At 36.5% G+C, this 21305-nt stretch overlaps 1 protein-coding gene across 4 annotated transcripts in view; it reads left to right on the forward strand.

Annotated features, from left to right (window-relative positions):
• KDM5A (lysine demethylase 5A) overlaps positions 1 to 21305 on the forward strand; it is a 117324-nt gene that overhangs the window by 34393 nt on the left and 61626 nt on the right. For all 4 annotated transcript variants that reach the window (XM_070620431.1, XM_070620428.1, XM_070620432.1 and 1 more), the window contains 8 exons: positions 1291 to 1453; positions 2830 to 2949; positions 5444 to 5638; positions 15203 to 15384; positions 15559 to 15683; positions 16145 to 16295; positions 17642 to 17756; positions 20092 to 20447. In XM_070620431.1, the coding sequence (XP_070476532.1) occupies positions 1291 to 1453; positions 2830 to 2949; positions 5444 to 5638; positions 15203 to 15384; positions 15559 to 15683; positions 16145 to 16295; positions 17642 to 17756; positions 20092 to 20447 (1407 nt within the window). The remainder of the gene's footprint in view (positions 1 to 1290; positions 1454 to 2829; positions 2950 to 5443; positions 5639 to 15202; positions 15385 to 15558; positions 15684 to 16144; positions 16296 to 17641; positions 17757 to 20091; positions 20448 to 21305) is intronic.

Below are 21305 nucleotides of genomic sequence, written 5' to 3' on the forward strand. Positions count from 1 at the left end.
TAAGGGTACAACGTCTCAGACGGCTGCCCTTTTAAAGTATGTGCGTGCAGCAGAACCTAGAGTTTTAGACCAAATGATACTTGTTTGGTATACATGAAAAGTAGTTTTGATATGCAAGGTAGGATATTTAAAGTTTATATAATTAAGATCTGACTAAACTTTCAGTATTTGAAATTTTCAAATGATTTTTTCCTTTTTAAAAATATTTTCCCTAAATATTTTTATATTATTTTATATTATATATTATACCTGGTACATGTGTATTAAGTTCTTTTGCGGAATTTTTTTTATCTCACCCACAGCTTTTATTTACTTAGATAGTTTCTTGTCCAGTATTATGATCTTAACTAAATGATGTTTTTCCCTTCATTAGAAGATACTGCTCAAATCATGCTATGCAGTGAAAACTCTAGTGATTTTCTTTCTCTGCTTCATTGCTGTGCTGTGTAATATGATAGCTGCTACTCATGTGTGGCTATATAAATTAGTTAAGATTAAGTAAAATTAGAAATTTGCACTCCTCGGTTGCACTAACCACATTTCAGGTCCTGTATAGTCACATGTGACTAGGGGACCCTCTATTGGCTAGCACAGATATAGAACATTTTCATCATCACAGTAAGTTCTATTAGAGACAGCACTGTGAATTGTGTTAGGATTAAGAAATTTAGCTAGTCTATAAATTGCATGACTCATTAAATCCATTTTCTAGGAGTACATTATAAATGAACTTAGTCCACTAAAGTCTAGTGTATTAATGGTGCCAAGTTTTTGGTCCTTAAGATTTATAGATAGAATTCTATTCAAGTTTTCAAAAATTTCTAGCCTTGGCTTATTTCCTTGGATAGTAAAAATGAACTCAATGAAGTTATGCAAAGGTACTCTTGTGAGAGCATTGACTTTTACTTTGATCATTGAAGCAATAATTGGACTGTCCAGTGGACCTGTGAATCAAGTAGTATGTCAGTAGCCTTTCGCACAGTACTTACTTTTCACGTAGTGTCTTTCCTGTTTGAATGTAGTGTTTGCTCATCCACCTTAAAGAGTTCATGTACTTTGAATTGCTTTTCTTATAGTAGTCAGTATGGATCTACCTATCCATATACTCTTGCCTTGCCTTCTATTATGAACAATAGCACAGATTGATGAGATAGTTACCAGGATTCAGGGCATATAATCTGTGGCCATGTAACAAGACAAAGTTAATTATCATTTAGTAGATTTGAGTTAGACACCCTGGCCTCATTGGCATCATGCTCTACCTAGCTAAACAGTTATTTCTTTTGCTAGGGGGGAGCCAAAGACATGGTATGGTGTGCCGTCTCATGCTGCAGAACAACTGGAGGAGGTGATGAGGGAGCTGGCCCCTGAGTTATTTGAATCTCAGCCTGATCTGCTGCATCAGTTAGTCACCATCATGAACCCCAATGTGCTGATGGAGCACGGTGTGCCTGTGAGTCTTTTTGTGTCTCCCTACAGTATTTTAATTTAAGGTTATATTAGCTTTTGATTAGATAGAGTCACAATATATGCTTTGTTTTGTAATTGGAAGTAAAAGATCATATTTATCTTCTAGCCAAATTAGAATTTATACTCTGAAGGGAACAACATTTATTTGATTAAGAAAGGAGTATTTTAGAGCCAGCCCTCATGGCCTAGTGGTTAAAGTTTGGCGCGCTCTGCTTCAGTGGCCCGGGTTTGGTTCCCGGGTATGGAACCACAACACTCATCTGTCAGTAGCCATGCTGTGGTGGCGGCTCACCTAGAAGGACTAGAAGGACTTAAAGTAGAGTATACAACCGTGTCCTGGGGCTTTGGGGAGAAAAAAAAAAAAGGGGAAGATTGGCAACAGGTGTTAGCTCAGGGTGAATCTTTCCCAGCACAAAAAAGAAAGAAGTGTTTTAAAGTATGAAATTACACTTTATGTATAGCTACCTATTAAAATAGCCTTCTGTTTTCAGTAAAACATTATATCCTGGTTTTAACAAAAATCTTATTTTCTTTATTATCCCTGTGTAACCGAAGTGTGGGTATTTTAAATGGTAGTTCTAATAATTAATGCTTATCATTTTGGAGATGATATTTCATATAAAGATTGCATGGTTTTTTTTTTTCCTCACGTGAGATAATGAAGTAAAAACATACTGCAAGTACTTTTTCTGCTTTTCAGTCTTGTTTTGGGAATGACTATTAGAGTTAAGCTAACACTTGATAAAGTGTAAATTTAATAAGTTTGCTGTTACATGTAGTCAAATAGTCCTCATAACCTTAATGAGAAAGTAGATTGAGTAATAGTAGTGTTACTTTGTCTTTAAAGAATTTATACTAGAATCTGGGAGTTTTCAAAAGACATATAGTAGTATCATAAAACAGTGAGATTCAGGAAAACTGATTTTTGGGATATCTCCATATTATATATGAGCTAATTAATTACTTTCCAAAAAATTATACAAAAGTAGGAGAAAATTCCATCTTTAAACACTGTTTTCAACACAAGAATAAAAGGAATAAAAGAAAAGTTCTCGTAATTGTAAATTTTATCAAGTTAGGAAACTAGTAGCTTGGGGGATAACATTTTTTCTTTGAGAATTTCTTTGGCTGCTAATTCTTGTGGTGAATTATTATAATTTGTTATCAGTGACTATTTTAAGAAGGTGGAATTCTGGCTGCTGCTTAAACCCTGATATTATTTTCTGATATGTGTAGGTTAATGCTTTATTGTTTTCAATTTTAGGAAATGCTTCTGAAACTGATAAAATCTGTCTCCCTTTTTTGTTGTTTTTATTTTGTTTTGTTTTGTTTATATTCCTGTTCCCAATTTGCATTTAGGTGTACAGGACCAATCAGTGTGCTGGCGAATTTGTTGTGACATTTCCTCGTGCCTATCATTCTGGATTTAATCAGGGCTACAACTTCGCTGAAGCTGTGAACTTCTGTACTGCTGACTGGGTCTGTTCTATAGCAAGTAGCTGTTGTACATCTGCTAACACCCCTGGAAAATGCATCTTAGTTGCCATATTTGCTTAGCTGGAGAGGGTAGGGTTCATGAATATTTCTGTAGAGACTGGAGTAGCTGTTGTAATTTACAAAGTTCAGTTAGTTTCCATTGCAGTTTTTATTTGGAAGATTTTATAGTTCTTTACTTCTCGTCTGTTCATTATTTTCCCCATTCTGTTTAAATTTTAATTGGGTGGTTGATATTTTCTGGATCTTTCTTTTCTGAAGGAATATGGTTCTTTTACTCTTTACTTTCTCTGAGCACTTTTGGATTTTATAAAAATGACCAGATCTTTTCAATAATTAGTTCTATCGTATTTTCAAGTATATAGCTCTGTGATTTTTATTTCCAAATATTCGTTTATTATTTTCCTTCTGATAGACAATTAGGTGGATTTTATTCTTCCTGCTATTTTATGTTTTCTGTACTCCTTTTTGTAAAAGTTTATTTTAAAGAGTAACTATAATATTGAGGTCTCTATGAGCTGTACATTTGTGTAAATGATAGTGCCAGTGATTGCTGTTTTTTTTTGTTATGAGGTAGCTATCAGAAAATAATTAGTTATGATTACATCATGTTGGTTAGGAAAAAACTGCCAATTTATAATACACTCTTTGACTTTATTTTTCCTTTAGTGATGCTGTTTTTTGGTCACCTCTCAACATTTTGGGGGATATTCTTTAGTAATATCAGATCTTACATTTTCTTTGGGCACGTTAATTTATTAAATTTCTTGATTAACCATTTTTGTTTCCTTGGCTAATGACAATCTTATTTGATCTAGTAATTTTAAATTTCTTAGGAAATTTAGGCTTAGAAAGCAGCAAGAGCAAGAGCAGGCTTAGGACTTTGCCTTGGGCTTGAGCTCTGTTTTCACAAATTCAACTAACATTTATTGAATGTTTATGATTTGCTTGCTCCTTGGCTAGGTGTAGGGTGGGAAATGGAGATGATTCAGAGAAAAGTTAGAGATGTGCTCACGTTACTGATGTTTGACCTTGGACAGCTCTTTTAATTTCTCTGGGTCTAAGTTTTTTACCTGGTATGTAAAGGTGAATGCTAAGATTCACTTAGTAATCTCAAACAAATGAGGTGATATATGTGGAAAGCCCTTGATACTCTTTAGAAGAAGGATGTGATATAAATGAAAAGTGATAGCAGCTTTATATCTGGAATAAAGTGATAGCACTCATTTCTATAAGCTACGGTGGATAATCAGTTTTATTTTATTTGATGACTTCCTTGCATATTGTAGTAGTTAAGAGCTACTAATCCCACAGTTTTATTTTTCTTCCTCTTGCTCTGACATTAAGGCTATATGAGAAAGCTTTGAGTAAATATTTAAAAATTAAGAAATGAAAGAATTGTATATTTTTAATAGACAAGATAATTGCTAATCATAAGTTCAATATATGTATTTTCTTGGTAAAGATTGTTTCTTTGGAAGAGCATGGAAATAATGCTTGGGTCAGAGATAGTCTCATACTCTCAAACTGTGATTCCTATGATTCTCTTCTGCCTTTCTCAAAATGAAAGTAAATTCTAAAAGGTTCTTAAAGTTTGATTTTCTTATTTTTGTCTTTTGTATTACAGTTTCAAATACAAACAAAAACTCCACTTAGCTATCCAAGTTTTCCCACTTGAGTGTCAGAAAGAAGTTAGAGAGAGAGTCTGCATGTGTGTGTGTGTGTAGTATAGCTAGTATCATAATTTGGTTTAAAGCTTGATAGTTAAAGAAATTTTCCAAATTTATCTTAAAGAGTGTACCTGTTGATTTATGAAAAGTCATCATGTAGTGATTTGTTTATTTCACTTAGGGAAAATAAAGTATATAATCTCATGATTTTCCTTTGAATTCTCTTTAGACCAGAGTGGTTGTTTTTAAAAGAATTTCTAAATCCTAAAATCTAAAATCATCTTTTGCTTTGGTTCTTATAAAAAAAATTAAAAGTCCGTCCATGTGAATTGCTTAAGTAGTGCTTCCCCTCTTCCTCTCTCTCTCTCTATTTTTTTTTTTTTTTTACTTCTAATAACATCTATTCTTTTTGTTCTGTGGAAACTGCAATACTGAATTTGTCCACTTAATCTTTCACAGCCTGAGTTTTTCTCTTTTTTTCCTATAAGGGCAGCCTCATGTTAGACTGGTCTAAAAGAGTTTGCTGCCTCATTTATATATCAAGGAACTCACATCTCTTGATGTACATAATGAGTAGAAAATCAGCAGCTTAGGCCAGAATCTCAGCATCTCAAATTGAGGATTTTCTGTGGGAAGGCCTTTGAAATTCCTGCTGGGCCCTAAAGGTTTAATATTTACAGTTACTTCTACATTCAAATGGAGTTTGTTATTCTGTCTATAATAAAAGAGAGGATCTGGAGGATAAATAGTGGTTCTGTTCTGGAATGCGTTATAAGAAATTTAATTTGAGAACCTTGTCTTGATTACAGTTGCCCATTGGACGTCAGTGTGTCAGTCATTACCGACGGCTGAGGCGCCATTGTGTCTTTTCACATGAGGAACTCATTTTCAAGATGGCAGCAGATCCAGAATGTTTAGATGTGGGGCTGGCTGCCATGGTGTGCAAAGAATTGACTCTCATGACTGAAGAAGAGACACGGTTAAGGGAGGCTGTTGTACAAATGGTGAGTGTGCTGGGCACATTTCCTATATTTGATACTGCTTATGGAATATACTAAAAATTGAACCAGTAGAAAGGATCCATTTTCATCTTTGATCCCTTTAGAAGTTGAACACAAAAATCACTAGTTAGGAGAAGGTTTCATATTCTTATACTTGACACTTTGGTTTCTTGAAGGTGAAAAAGGTGGGAATCCTGATGTCTTCATGTCTAGATTTTTAAAAACAGAATCCTATCAGGTAGAATTTCTTAGGTATCTATCTTATTTTTAAAAGTTCCTGTGTATAGTATTATTTCTTTAAACAAGAAAGTGCAGGGGGCTGGCCCCATGGCCTAGTGGTTAAATTTGGTGTGCTCCACTTCACAGCCCGGGTTGGGTTCCCGCAAACGGACCTACACCACTCATTGGCAGCCATGCTGTGGTGGTGACCCACATACAAAATAGAGGAAGATTGGCACAGATGTTAGCTCTGGGTGAATCTTCCTCAAACAAAAAGTTTAGGATTGGCAACAGATGTTAACTCAGGGCGAATCTTCCTCAGCAAAACAAAAAGTTCAAATCCTTTTTTTCTTTGAGCTTTTAATTGAATAAAAGTTATGTTTCTGGTGATTGCAGACTGTCAGAGTGAATTAATCTGTCTTTTTTCCCTCCTTCATAGTGTTTTAATGATTAGGAAGGACTGAATAACCAAGGGTTGGGATTTTGAATGCTTAGAATAAACATTTCTCACATTGAAATGGGAAATATATGAGAAAAATCTGTGTCTCCAGCATCGTCTTGGCCCGTTCTCCCTAACCCTCCCTACTTAGCTAGCCTCACTGGATTTATACCGTGCTTTCTTCTGCTCTTATACAGCCTACTCTGTTCTGTTTTTTAAACAGCTTTGTAATTGACATATAATAAACCACGCATGTTTATAGTGTATAATTTGGTAAGTGTGATTCTGCATATACCCATGAAACCTTTGTCACAATTAAAGTAATGAACATACCACCTTCAAAAGTTTCCATATGCCCTTTTATGATCTTTCTTTCTATCCCACCTCCTCACTTCCAGGAAAGCACTAATCTACTTTCTTTAGTTGGCCTTTTTTCTTTTTTAGTGAGGAAGGTTGGCCCTGAACTAACATCTCTGGTAGTCTTCCTCTATTTTGTATGTTTGTTTGTGGGATGCTGCCCACAGCATGGCTTGATGGGTGGTATGTAGGTCTGTGCCCCAGATGCCCCAGATCTGAACCTGTGAACCCCGGGCCACTGAAGGAGAGTGCACAAACTCAACCACTATGCCACTGGGCTGGCCCTCTGCCCTCTTTTTTTTTTTTTTAACATTTTATTTTTCCTTTTTCTCCCAAAGCCCCCCAGTACATAGTTGTGCATTTTTAGTTGTGGGTACTTCTAGTTGTGGCATGTGGGATGGCACCTTAGCATGGCTTGATGAGCAGTGCCATGTCCATGCCCAGGATTCGAACCGGCGAAACCCTGGACTGCTGAAGCAGAGCATGTGAACTTAACCACTCGGCCATGGGGCCGGCCCCTGCCTTTTTTGTTTTTTTTTGAAAGGTTTTATCTAAATTGAATTATACAATTCATACTTTTTTTTGTCTAGTTTCATTCACCTAGTGTAATTACTTTGAGATTCGTCCATGTTGTTGCGTGTATTAATAGTTTATTTCTTTTTATTGCCAAGTAGTATTCCATTGCATGGATATACCACAGTTTGTTTATTCATTCACTTGTGAATGTATATTTTAACTGTTTCCAGTTTTTGCCTGTTATGAATTAATCTCTTCTGAAAATTTCTGTACAAGTTTTTATATCAACATATGCTTTCATTATTCTTGGGTAAATACTAGGAGTGGAGTGGCTGGGTCATATGCTATGTGTACTTTTTGTAAAAAGCTGCTAAACTGTATTCCAAAGCATTTGTACCATTTTACATTTCCACAAGCAGTCTGTGAAGAGTTCATTTGTCCTACGTTCTTACTGACACTTCGTATGGTTAGTCTTTTTAATTTTAGATACTCTTATAGGTTTGTAGTGGTATTTCATTATGGTTTTGACTGTAATGAGTAATGATGTTGAACACCTAAATGTTATTACAAAATATTTAGGGGCCAGCTCAGTGGCGCAGCAGTTAAGTGGACGTTCTGCTTCGGCAGCCCAGGGTTCGCCGATTCGCATCCCGGGTGTGGACATGGCACCCCTTGGCAAGCCATGCTGTGGTAGGCGTCCCACATATAAAGTAGAGGAAGATGGGCATGGATGTTAGCTCAGGGCCAGTCTTCCTCAGCAAAAAGAGGAGGACTGGCAGCAGACGTTAGCTCAGGGCTAATCTTCCTCAAAATAAATAAATAAATAAATAAAGCTGGTTTTTTTAAGAATTTAGGTTAACTTAGAAATAAGAATTTTTACTAAATAGTTAGATTTCTTTTTCTAGTTGTTTGAATTACCTGTGATAGAAACAAAAAAGAATGAGATACAAGTGAATCTTAATTTCTTTTTAATTTTACTTCTTGAGATATGTGAATGTATGATCTGATAATATTCTTTTTTTTTTTGATAATTAATATTCTTACTTTATACCTCTATTCTTTTTTTTTTTTTTTTTTTTTCCCTTTTCTCCATAAAGCCCCCGGTACATAGTTGTGTATTTTTTTAGTTGTGGGTCCTTCTAGTTGTGGCATGTGGGATGCCACCCCAGCATGACTTAATGACTGGTGCCATGTCTGCACCCAGGATCCGAACTGAGCCCTGGGCCGCTGAAGCAGAGCTGGCAAACTTAACCACTTGGCCACGGGGCCAACCCCCTATACTTCTATTCTTTTTTTTTTTTGAGGAAGATTAGCCCTGAGCTAACTACTGCCAGTCCTCCTCTTTTTGCTGAGGTAGCCTGGCCCTGAGCTAACATCCATGCCCATCTTCTTCTACTTTTTATATGTGGGATGCCTACCACAGCATGGCATGCCAAGTGGTGCCATGTCCACGCCTGGGATCTGAACCAGTGAACCACGGGCCACTGAGAAGCAGAACATGCGAACTTAACTGCCGTACCACCGGGCCGGCCCCCCCATACCTCTATTCTTAACAAGTCTTGTTTTGATTATTTTTTTATTAGCCTTTTGATTTTATTATTTTTTTATAAAACTTTGTTTTTTGGGAGTAGTTGAGAGTTCACAGCAAAGTGAGGGGAGGGTACAGTGATTTCCCATATATCTCCTGCCCCTACACATTCATGGCCTCCTGTGTTATCAACATCCCCTACCAGAGTGGTGCATTTGTTACAGTTGACAAACCTACCTTGACACATCATAATCACCCAAAGTCCATCATTTATGTTATGGTTCACTCTTGGTGTTGTGTATTCTATAGATGCGCATGAGTATTAATGACATGTATCTATCATTATGGTGTCATTTCACTTACCTAGAAGTCCTCTGTGTTCCACCTTTTCATCCCCTGTCCCCACCCCCCAAAAAACCCTGGCAAACACTGATCTTTTTACTGTATGGTTTTGCCTTTTCCAGTATGTCATATGTTTGAAATCATACAGGGTGTAGTCTTTTCAGATTGCCTGCTTTCACTTAGTAATATTTGTTTGATCCCTCCCTGTCTTTTCATGGCTTGATAGCTCATTTCTTTTTGGCTCTGAATAATAGTCCATTGTGGATGTACCACAGTTTTTAAACATTCACCAATGAAGGACATCTTGGTTGCTTCCAAGTTTTGGTAATTATGAATAAAGCTACTATAAATATCTGTCTGCAGGATTTTGGGGTTTTTTTGGTGAAGAAGATGGGCCCTGAGCTGACGTCTATTGCCAGTCTTCCTCTTTTTGCTTGAGGAAAATTGTCATTGAGCTAACATCTGTTCCAGGCTCCTCTATTTTGTATGTGGGATGCTGCCACAGCATGGCTTGATGAGCAGTGTGTAGGTCTGTGCCTGGGATCCAAACCCGCAAACCCCAGGCCGTCAAAGTAGAGTGTGCGAACTTAACCACTATGCCGCTGAGCTGGCCCCTGTGTGCAGGTTTTTGTGTAGACATAATTTTTTCAACTCCTTTGGGTAAATACCTAGGGCCACAATTGCTGGACTGTATGGTCAGAACATGTTTAGTTTTGTAAGAAAAGCTGCCAAACTTTCTTCCAACATGGCTGTATCATTTTGCGTTCCCACCAGCAATGAATGTGTTTCTGTTGCTCCACATTCTCGTCAGCATTTGGTGTTCTCAGTGTTTTGGATTTTGGCCATTTTAATAGGTGTGTAGTGGTATCACATTGATGTTTTAATTTTCATTTTCTTGACGACATACGATATGGAGCATCTTTTCATATGCTTACTTGCCATCAATGTATCTTTTAAGGTCTTTGGCCCAGTTTTTAATTAGGTTGTTTGTTGTCGAGTTTTAAGAATTCTTTGTCTGTTTTGAATAACAGTCCTATATCAAATGTATCTTTTGCAAAGGTTTTCTCCCAGTCTGTAACTTGTGTTCCCATTCTCTTGATAAGTGAGTTTTGCAGAGCAAAGGATTTTACTTATAATGAAGTCCAGTTTATCAATTGTTTCTTTTATGGATTGTGCCCTTGGTGTTCTATCTGAAAAGTCATTGCCAAGGTCATCTAGGTTTTCTCTTATGTTATCCTCTAGAGACATAGTTTTGCATTTTACATTTAGATCTGCAATACATCTTGAGTTGATTTTTTGGAAAGGTGTAAGGTCTGCTAGATTCATATTTTTGCGTGTGGATACCCAGTTGTTCTGGCATCATTTGTTGAGAAGCCTATCCTTGCTCCATTGTATTGCCTTTGCTCCTTTGTCAAAGATCATTTGACTATACTTATGTGGGTCTCTTTCTGGGCTTTCTCTTATGTTCCATTGATCAGTTTGTCTATTCTTTTGTCAATACCGTACTGTCTTGATTACAAGTATAGCTTTATAGTAAGCCTTAAGTACTGTCAGTCCTCCAACTTTATTCTTCAATATTGAGTTGGAAACTATGAGTCTTTTGCCTCTGCATATAAACTTTATAATCAATTTGTTGACATCCATAAAATAACTTGCTGGGATATAGATTGAGGTTGCATTGAATCTATAGATTAAGTTGGGAAGAACTGACATCTTGACAATATTGGGTCTCCCTATCTAGGAATATGGAATATCTCTCAATTAATTAGTTCTTCTTTGATTTCATTCATCAGAGTTTTGTAGTTTTCCTCCTTGTACATGTTTTGTTAGATACCTAAGTATTTCTCTTTTGGGGGTGCTAATGTAAATGGTAATGCGTTTTTAATTTTAAGTTCCACTTGTTCATTACTGGTATATAGGAAAGAGATTCACTTTTGTATATTAAACAATCTTGTATCCTATGACCTTGCTGTAATTGCTTATTAGTTCTAGGAGTGTTTTTGTCAGTTCTTTCAGATTTTCTACATAGATAATCTTGTCACCAGTGAACAAAAATGGTTTTGTTTCTTCTTTCCCCATCTGTACACTTTTTATTTCCTTTTCTTTTCTTATTGCATTAGCTAGGACTTCTAGTATGAGGTTGAAAAAGAGTAGTGGGAGGGGACGTCCTTGCCTTGTACCTGATCTTATTGGGAAAGTTTCTCGCCATTAAGTGTGATGTTAACCCTAGGTGTTTTGTTTGTGTGTGTTTGTTTTTGAGGAAGATTAGCCCTGAGCTAATGTCTGCTGCCAATCCTCCTCCTTTTTGCTGAGGAAGACTGGCCCTGAGCTAACATCTGTGCCCATCTTCCTCCACCTTATATGTGGGACGCTTGCCACAGCATGGCTTGACAAGCAGTGAGTAGGTCCACACCTGGGATCCGAACCTGCAAACCCTAGACCACTGAAGCGAAACGTGCAAACTTAAACGCTGTGCCACCAGGCCAGCCCCAACCCTAGGTTTTTTGTAGATATTCTTTATCAAGTTGGAGGAGTTCTTCTCTATTCCTAGTTTATTCAGAGTTTTTATGTGGAATGGGTGTTGGATTTTGTCAAATGCTTTTTCTTCATCTATTGATATGATGACGTGATTTTTCTTCTTTAGCCTGTTGATGTGATGGATTATTTTAATCAACTTTTGAATGTTGAACCAGCATTGCATGCCTGAGTTGAATCCCACTTGGTCATGGTGTATAATTCTTTTTATTCATTGTTGGATTTAGTTTACTAATATTTTATTGAGGATTTTTGCGTCTATGTTCATGAGAGATATTGGCCTCTAGTTTTCTTGTCTTGTAATGAATTTGCCTGGTTTTGGTATTAGGGTAATGCTGGCCTCACAGAATGAGTTAAGTATTTCCTCTGCCTGTCCTCTGAAAGAGATTATAGAGCATTAGTATAATTTCTTCCATTAATCTTTGGTAGAATTCGTCAGTCAACCCATCTGGGCCTGATGCTTTCTGTTCTGGAAGGTTATTAATTATTGATTGAATTTCTTTAATGGATATAGACCTATTCAGGTTGTCTTTTTCTTTTGTGAGTTTTGACAGCTTGTATATTTCAAGGATTTGGTCCATTTCATCTAATTTATGAAATTTGTGGGCATGGAGTTGTTTGTAGAATTCCTTTATTATCCTTTTACTGTCCATGGGACCTGTAGTGTGATGTCCCCCTCTTTATTTCTTATCATAGTAATTTGTATCCTCTTTATTTTCTTCTTGATTAGCCTGGCTAGAGGCTTACCAATTTAACCTTTTCAAAGAACCAGCTTTTAGTTTCATTGACTTTTGTCTGTTGATTTCCTGTTTTCAATTTCATTGATTTCTGCTCTAATTATATTGTTTCTTTTCTTCTGCTTACTTTGGACTTAACTTGCTCTTCTTTTTCTAGTTTCCTAAAGTGGAAACTTAGATTATTCATTTTATATATGTTTATTTAAAATGGAATTCCTTTTCCCATTGCCTAGAGTCTGTCTTTTGACATTTGAAATTTAAGTACAGTGGTAGAGACTCATGAAGTAAGTTTTTCTGGTATAGTTTTGTATTTCAAACTTAACCTGTATCATTAATGGAGCACTCTTTTTCCTTATTCTGCAATAATTTGAATATCACATCTCCTGATGACCTTATTTATGGTGCTTTGATCAGATTTCTCTATGGACTCTCTTCCTTTAAACTTACCTTTTTCCTGTGCCCTTATTTCCAGATACTTTTCTCTGCTCTTACTTTGCATTATGCACTTGTCTTTCCTATCTTGAGGTAAGTTTTCACTTTATCTCATCCTAAAAAACTTCTTGGGTGGTTTTTCTGTGGTCAGTGCCCTCATTTCCTCTTTATCCCTTCATCATCACTGTCATTCTGAAATTCTCAAAGTGTGCTAGTGACACCTTTGTTGTCAACTCCAGTTGATGTTTTTCTTTTATCCCACGACCTCTCTATTGCACTATATATTGCTTCCTTGGTTTCTTTCCCTAACACTTGCTCTACTCTTTCTTCACCTTCTGATGATACTTGCCAGTCACTTCTGGTTTTCATTTCCTCATCTTCCTCAACTTGTCAGTGTTGCAGATTTCAGCCTTTGACCTTTTGTTGTTTTCCTCTTTGCTAGTTTGCAAGGATTTCTTAGCCATGCTAAGGATTTCAACTTTCTTTCAGCTGTTACCTTCTGGTTTCGTTTCTCACCTCTGGATGTTTTCTCCTATTGTATGCAAATGCAAGAATTATTGTCACTTTGAAAGAGGTGATATGTCTAGTCACCCATTTGTAATCCACCTCTCTGTGTGGTCACTCTACGTTTCTGTTTAGATTTTTGTTATCTCAGTTTCAGCATCTAAAATAGAAAATCAAAAAAAAAAATCAGAGGCTGCCCCTGTGGCTGAGTGGTTAAAGTTCCGCACGCTCCACTTTGGTGGCCCGGGTTCTCAGGTTCAGATCCCCGGCAGGGACCTGATTGGCACAGATGTTAGCTCAGAGCAAATCTTCCTCACCAAAAAAATAAATAAAAACTAAAATAGAATATCATCCTCTCTCCCTCTGTCCTTTCAAAAGCCGTTTTCCTTTCCTAATTGCCTATCTCAGTAAGTGCCAGGATCATTATATAACAACTTAGTGTGCTCCTTGACTCATCCATCTCCTTGTAATTTTCAGTATTTGTTGTCTTTTTTATTTTGGCACTATCTGTCATCGCTCTCCCTTTCTGCCCTTTTTTCTTTATTGCTACCATTCTGTTTCTTACTTTTCTCACCTGAATTATTTTCAAATAGCCTTTTAATTTATGTTTCTGACTTTTTTCTTCTTCCCATTTGCTCCTGATAATTTGTGTTTTTCAAAAGTGTATTCTCAGGAATAGAAGCTATATAATATGTTAGAATGCACTACAAGAAAAAATTGTTCTATGATAATAAAAGTTTGGGAAATGGTGAGTTAAGAAAAAATAAATGGGATTCTTTGCTGTAAAACTTCTCTGATCCTTTAATATGCTGGTGTTCATTATTAATCTCTAAGTTGAGAGGGATATAATACACAGCATTTCCTCAAAAATAATTAATTTTTTTGCAGAATATCTTGTAGAATTAGTGGTCCTTGGAGTACACTTTGGGAAATGGTATGAAGTTTCTTGAAGCTGCCAGAACTTTGTTAGTTGATGCATTAGCGTCTCCTGAAGCTGTGTAAATTCTTGTAAACTAAGAAACACTTGCAATATATTTTGGAATCATCTTTGCATAAAAATCATTTTTAAAGAAAATGTTGACTACTAATATGAGAAAATGGAAAGATATGAGAGTATAGTCAGGATATGTCTAGATTAAACCAATAGCAAAACCAAAATATATGTTGAAAGAACAAGACTGTGTCTGCCAGTGAAGAACACTTGCTGTCTTAGTGCAATTAGGTTTCTAAGTGCCTTGCTCAAGTAAGTAGAAACTGTAGAGCCCTTGTATGTTAAATGGCAGTCTTTGTAAAATGCACTTCAAATGCTCTTATTTTCTTAAACTGGCATGCTGAATTTGATTGACTTTCTTTTAGATAGCTTGCTGAAGTAGGTTATATTTTGATTTGCATAGTTTGAATAATTTTATACTTCTTTATCCTTGCATATGTTTGTTCGTATCAGTGTTATTTTCAGATCACAGATTACTGATAAATCTGGTTCAAGGGTGTATTATCCCTGGGACAGTAATCTTTTTTTTTTAATTAATCTTTTTCTTGTTTTAAAGAGAAGACAAAAACACATAAAAGGAATATTATTGCTTCATGAATTATTATGTGGTAAACTTTGCTGTCTTCACAGTTCTGGTCAAGAAATAGAACTTTGTCAGCCATCCCAAAAGTACCTCCCAGTTACAACCTTCTTTTATTCCCCTCAAAAAAATGACTATTTTGACCTTTTTTGTAATCACTTCTTTGCATTTTTAAAATAGCTTTATCAGTCAAATGTGCATTCTTAGACACCAAGGTTTAGTCTTGCCTATATTTTAAAAATTAGTAATGATTAGTTTTAGAAAGTATTTTGATGATGTGCCATGTTTATATCTTAAATCAGAGATTAGGAAAAATATTTAATAATAAGTTCTTGAATGCTTGAAAGACTAGAAAGACTTGGTCCAGTGACATGAATTCTATTTCAGGGTGTCCTGATGTCAGAAGAAGAAGTGTTTGAACTTGTTCCTGATGATGAGCGACAGTGTTCGGCATGCAGAACCACGTGTTTTCTCTCAGCTCTCACATGCTCCTGTAATCCAGAGCGGCTTGTGTGTCTCTACCATCCAACTGATCTGTGCCCTTGCCCCATGCAGAAGAAATGTCTTAGGTATCAAGAAGTTTCTTGTAAAAATTATGTTCCATTCTTTTAAACCAAGTGTTAATGTTGTTCTTTGTAATTCCCATTCCCCTGGCCATTGTACTTTTCTTAAGCTGATTGTACTGAAAATTTCATTTATTTTCAACTTGTTGGTTTGTGAAGTTTTTATTTCTGTTTTTTTAGATATCGCTACCCGTTAGAGGACCTCCCTTCTCTGCTATATGGTGTGAAAGTCAGGGCACAGTCCTATGATACTTGGGTCAGTCGTGTTACAGAAGCATTGTCTGCTAACTTCAACCACAAGAAAGGTTAAATATCCTCCTTTTGTATGCATACACTGAAATTGTTGTCACTTTGAAGAGGCCTTGTTTTTTTTTTTTTCATATTTTTCCTTCATTCTAGGCTTCATATGAGATTTCAGACTAATGGGTTGGTTGGCTATAGACTTAATTTTCTATTTGAGAATCTTCTTTAAAATGAAAAAGTTGTTGTAAAATGGGACAGATAGCTCACTTGCAGTAGATAGATATTTTGTGTAGCCATATTACCAGTGGACTAAAATTAAAGGCATATTGAAAAAGAGAAATTGCCTTACCTACAAGGATTAGGAATGAGTACCTAGTCATAAACTTTTGTGGCATTGGTGAGATTTTCATAGCTGTGGTAATTTTCTGCTAATAGGCTGATGAATCATTTGAGACATTGGTAAATATTTTTAAATGGCTTTTTATGTCGTTATAGTATATTGGCTTTTTGTTTATTTTTACAGATTTGATTGAATTACGAGTAATGCTGGAAGATGCTGAGGATAGGAAATACCCAGAGAATGACCTCTTTCGAAAACTCAGGGATGCTGTAAAAGAAGCTGAGACATGTGCTTCTGTGGCTCAGCTGCTTCTGAGCAAAAAGCAGAAGCACAGGTAAGCCTAAGAAGAGTTGAATTCTATAGTGGTTTTCTGTTTTCTTTTGTTTTTTTTCAGAATAAAAGCCAAAATTTTGACTGGCCTATGAGGCTCTCCATTATCTTTGACCTCTTGTGGCCATGTCCCTCCTGCCTCCAATAATGCCTTAATTGTATCTCCGACTGCTCCTCCCTCCTTCCTGCTTCACTCCCGTCCTCTCCCCCTTACTGTTCTTCTTACACACCAGGCGCATTCCTGCTTGGGGCCTTCACACTCGCTCTTCCTTCTGCTTGGAGCTCTCTGTCCCTGATAGCCAGGAGGCTTGTTCTGTCACTTCTTTGATTCAGGTTTTTTCAAATGTCACATTCTTGAAGATGCCTTCTCTGACAACCTTGTATAAAATTACAACCTTCTTATTGTTCTTTCTTTATTTTTCTTGTAGCCTTGTCACCTCTGATATACTAATTTACTTATTTTATTTATTGTCTTTCTCCTTCCTTTCCCAAACCCACTGGAATGTATGCTAGACTATAATGTCAGGGGTTTTTATCCTTTTTTCATTGCTATATTTCTTGTGCTTAGAACAATGCCTGGCATAGTAGGTGTGCAATAAATATTTGTAAATCAATAAATGATACTGCAGGCTTAAGGCAGGTGGCAGCAAAAAGTAACTGATGAATGAAGAGGAGGCTATTATTAAGGAGCATAGAAGTATGCACCCTTAATTTAAAGTAACTCACATGTGTTAAATTTTCTATGGTATTTTTTCATATTCATTCCAACACATTCCCTATATATGAATGGCTTTTTCTATAGCAGTTTACATTGAGTTTTAAATTACTTTGTAAATTTTTATTTACTATTTTATCAGAGAACCTTTCTTAGAGACATTGATCTGTGAATTTTCACCCGTCGTTGCGTCACTGACACCTTTGGAGAATCTAGTGAAGGCATAGAGACCCTTTTCTAAGAAAAATGCACATATGCAAAATTTTCCATCAATTTCAGAGGATTTGTTGTCTCTTAAGCCAGGTTAAAGGCCCTTGTTCCACATCTCAAGCTTCTTGAGATAGAGGATTTAGTTTTATCAGTGAACTTAGTATTTTACTGTGAGGAATTTATTGAATGTTGAAAGTGTTTAATAACTGTAAGATTGCAGAAACTGTGACTTGGAGAGTTGAATCTTTGAGTCGTTAACTAAAGAGCTAAAAAACTAATTTGGAAGTGCTCACCATTGCAGTGGAATCCCTCAAACGGTAGTATTCTGAGATTACTTGGTTGGAATTCTAAGGAGACTAGAAGCCCCTTTGATAGCAGACTGACTGAATTTTTCTTACTTATGTCTCAATATTATTTCACATCAGGCAGAGTCCAGATAGTGGGAGGACTCGGACCAAACTGACAGTGGAAGAATTGAAGGCCTTTGTCCAACAACTTTTTAGTCTTCCATGTGTCATCAGCCAAGCTCGACAAGTAAAGGTGGAGTATTACACTTTTTTTTTCTTGGGTGATATCCTTTGCACCGTCATGCGCCGCATAGTGACATTTTGCTCAATGACTGACTGCATGTCAACAGTGAGTCCCATAAGATTAGTCCCATATCGCCTAGGTGTGTAGTAGGCTATATCATCTGGGTTGTTTAAGTACAGTGTATGATGTTCACACAATGATGAAATCATCTAACTTCTCAGTTAGAAAATGGACACATTTCTCAGTGTATCGCTGTTGTTAAGTGATGTATGACTATAGTGTGGGCTACTGTTTTGGGTGAACAGAATAGTGTGTCTAGACTAGTTTTGGTTTTTGGGTGTTTTTTTGTTTTCTGTGTTTTTTTTGGTGAGAAAGATTGGCCCTGAGCTAACACCTATGCCAATCTTCCTCTATTTCGTATGTGGGATGCCACCATGCATGCCTTGATGAGCAATTTGGAGGTCCACGCCCTGGATCTGAACCTGTGAATGCGAGGCCACTGAAGCAGAGTGCTTAAACTTAACCAGTACGCCACTGGGCTGGCCCCTAGACTAGTTTTTTGATCTGTTTTTATTCTCATACATGTGCTGCTGTTTAAGATTTTTAGTAGACAGTAAGAATCTCTTGGTTTTGTTCTTAGCCTTCAATTCCCCCTTTAAAAATTCTAAAACTAAGGCTAGTTTGGAATTATTTTTTTCTATATTAATTTTAGTTCAGAACTCCCACTTAACATGGATGTAATTGAAATGCAAGAAATTGGTTAAAAGAATCAAAATGTATCAGTGAGTTATTAGTTTATGAGCTTTTAAAAATGCAGAGCTCTGAAATTACCAGAGCCCTGATGGTTTAATGAACATTTAAAATACCAAAAGTATATATCAAATATATTAATCTGCATAGTTCATAATCTTTTGATAGTTTTTGGTTTGTTTTTGTGATTTGGCTCTGGGTAGGGTATCTATGGTTTTTATCAAGGTTATCAACTTGTGAAATCTACTATCAATTGTGTTTTTGTCTTACTCCATTTCATAAGAGCATTTTGATAGTTGACCATACTTTCCTTCCTGACTTTCTTCTCTAAACATCTGTGATACCACACTCTTCGGTTTTCTTAGCTCATTCACAATTCCTTTTCTTTAGTCTTCTTTGCTGTTTGTTTTCTTCTTGACTTCTCTTCTAAGTGTTGGAGTATATTAGGAGTCTAAGCCCTCTCTTTACTCCAGGTCCTGATATCTTCTTATTTGTCCAGTGATGTTAAATATCATCCCCTTATCCTGTTGATTTCCAAACCTCCTGCTCTGACTGCCTTTTTTCTTTTCTACAGGCTTGAATATCCACTTGCGTATTCTAAATTTCCCTTTGGCAGACTAAAAGGCATCTCAGAAGCCTTCTCAGAAGCCTTTTAATGAATCGAAATCCTTGATTCGTGTATTTCCTTTATACCCCACATCCAGTCTCTAAACTAGTGCTGCTATTCTCTCCAAAAAGTATCCCAAAGTGTGAACCATTTGTCCTGGTTTCCGTTGCTTAAACTGTGCTCTGGACTGTTAGAACCTGTCCTTAGACTACTGCAACAGCCTCTTATCTGTTCTCCCTTCTTCTACTCTTTCCCTGAGTTTATTTTGCATTCAGTAGCCAGAGTGACCAGGTAAAATATAAATCAAATCATATCACTTCCCTCTCGTTAAAATTTTCCAGTGGTTCCCCAAAGTCATTAGAATGAAATCCAAACTCATTATAATCTACAAGGCACTGTGTAATCTGACCTCCGCTTATTCTTTAACTACGTTTCCCTTGTCCACTTTGCTTCCTGTCAATTCCTCTTTAAAAGCTTTTGCGCTTATTATTTCCCCTTTCCGAACTGCTCTTCCTCCACCTCCTCTTTTTGGTTTATCTGCCTTCTGTGACCACTATTGTAGAGTAATATACACGCCACCTGCTCTGATCTTTCTCTGTTATGTTGCCCTACTTAATTTTCATATGACGTAAAACTAACTGAAACATTTTATTCATGTATTCAGTGTCTGACCACTTATGTTAAAATGTGTATTCCTTGAAGATAAGAACTTTGTATGTTTTGTTTAATGCTGTGTACCTAGAACAGTGCCTGCAGCTAAGCCAGCAGTCATTAAATATCTTTTGAATGAATTAATCATATTTTTAAGGTAGGAATATGTAACTAATTACAGAGAAGCATATTTATGCCTTTATCATATTTATCTGGTGCCATATTGGTGAGATTATTAGATGGTCTAGTATTTGATAGCTTGCCTGAATTATGTCTATTCCATACTCATTTTGTGTCTTTTAGATTTTTTTATTTTTATTCTCTTGACCTTTTCAGAATCTGCTGGATGATGTGGAAGAGTTTCATGAACGCGCTCAAGAGGCCATGATGGACGAAACCCCAGATTCTTCCAAACTCCAGATGTTGATAGACATGGGCTCTAGTCTCTATGTGGAGCTACCTGAATTAGCCCGACTGAAGCAAGAGCTGCAGCAGGCTCGATGGTTGGATGAAGTAAGACTGACCCTATCAGATCCACAACAAGTCACTTTGGATGTCATGAAGAAATTGATAGACTCTGGCGTGGGTTTGGCACCCCACCATGCTGTGGAGAAAGCAATGGCTGAACTACAGGAGCTCCTTACAGTCTCTGAGCGATGGGAAGAAAAGGCTAAGGTCTGCCTACAGGCAAGGTGAACACATATATTGGTGACTGCTGCCTCTTTAATAACTAAATCAGAGAGAAGAATGGCAGGAGAAACATAAGGGTCTATAATTAAATGTTTTGTGCCTTCCTTGATCAGTCACTAAGTTATCAAATGGGTCTGCATATAGGCAGTTTCAAATATGGTGTGCACACTATGTGCAGAGTACTTTAAATGATATGAAGTAATATTTTATTTATTCCATTACTGATATAGTTAGAAGCTAAGAAATATAAAGCTCATTGCAGTACATTGTTATTAATTGAGAGGTACGGAAAAATGCTATAGGAATCAGGAGGAGAAATGATTGTTAGTTTGAATGGTCAGAAGAGAAGCTTGAGACAAGAATAAGAACTTAGGTAGAACCTCGAAGAATGAGTAGGATTGAAGTGCAAGGGGGGAAGTAGGAGAAATGCCATAGGCTAAGTTTAAGGAAAACGTAGGGTGCTTTTAGGTGACAGTTAAATGGGCTTTACTGGAGTGGAGGATTTATGCAGGAAAGTAGTGGAAGATGAGAATCAGGCATGAGAATGTTAAGCAGTTGCATTAGCATTGGCACCCCATTGGTTTAGTGAGATTTAAGTAAAGTATTAATCATGTTTGACTGTCTATCAACTAATTTGACTCTGATGTTCTTTATGAAAATATTTCTTCAGCTAAGATGATAATATTTATATAATTTCTGTTGTGAGGATGAGGAAACTGGGATGCTTAGAGAGATCACGTAGTTGTTAAATAACAGAGCTCAAATTTAAAGCCTTTCCACTTCATTCCAAAGTCTCCATGTATTTTTACTACTTTGTCAGCCACTTACTTTGCATACATTTGGTAGGAAAAGCCTTAGAT

The sequence above is a fragment of the Equus przewalskii genome, chromosome 5 (genome assembly GCF_037783145.1).
Source record: "Equus przewalskii isolate Varuska chromosome 5, EquPr2, whole genome shotgun sequence".
Taxonomy (NCBI): Eukaryota; Metazoa; Chordata; class Mammalia; order Perissodactyla; family Equidae; genus Equus; species Equus przewalskii.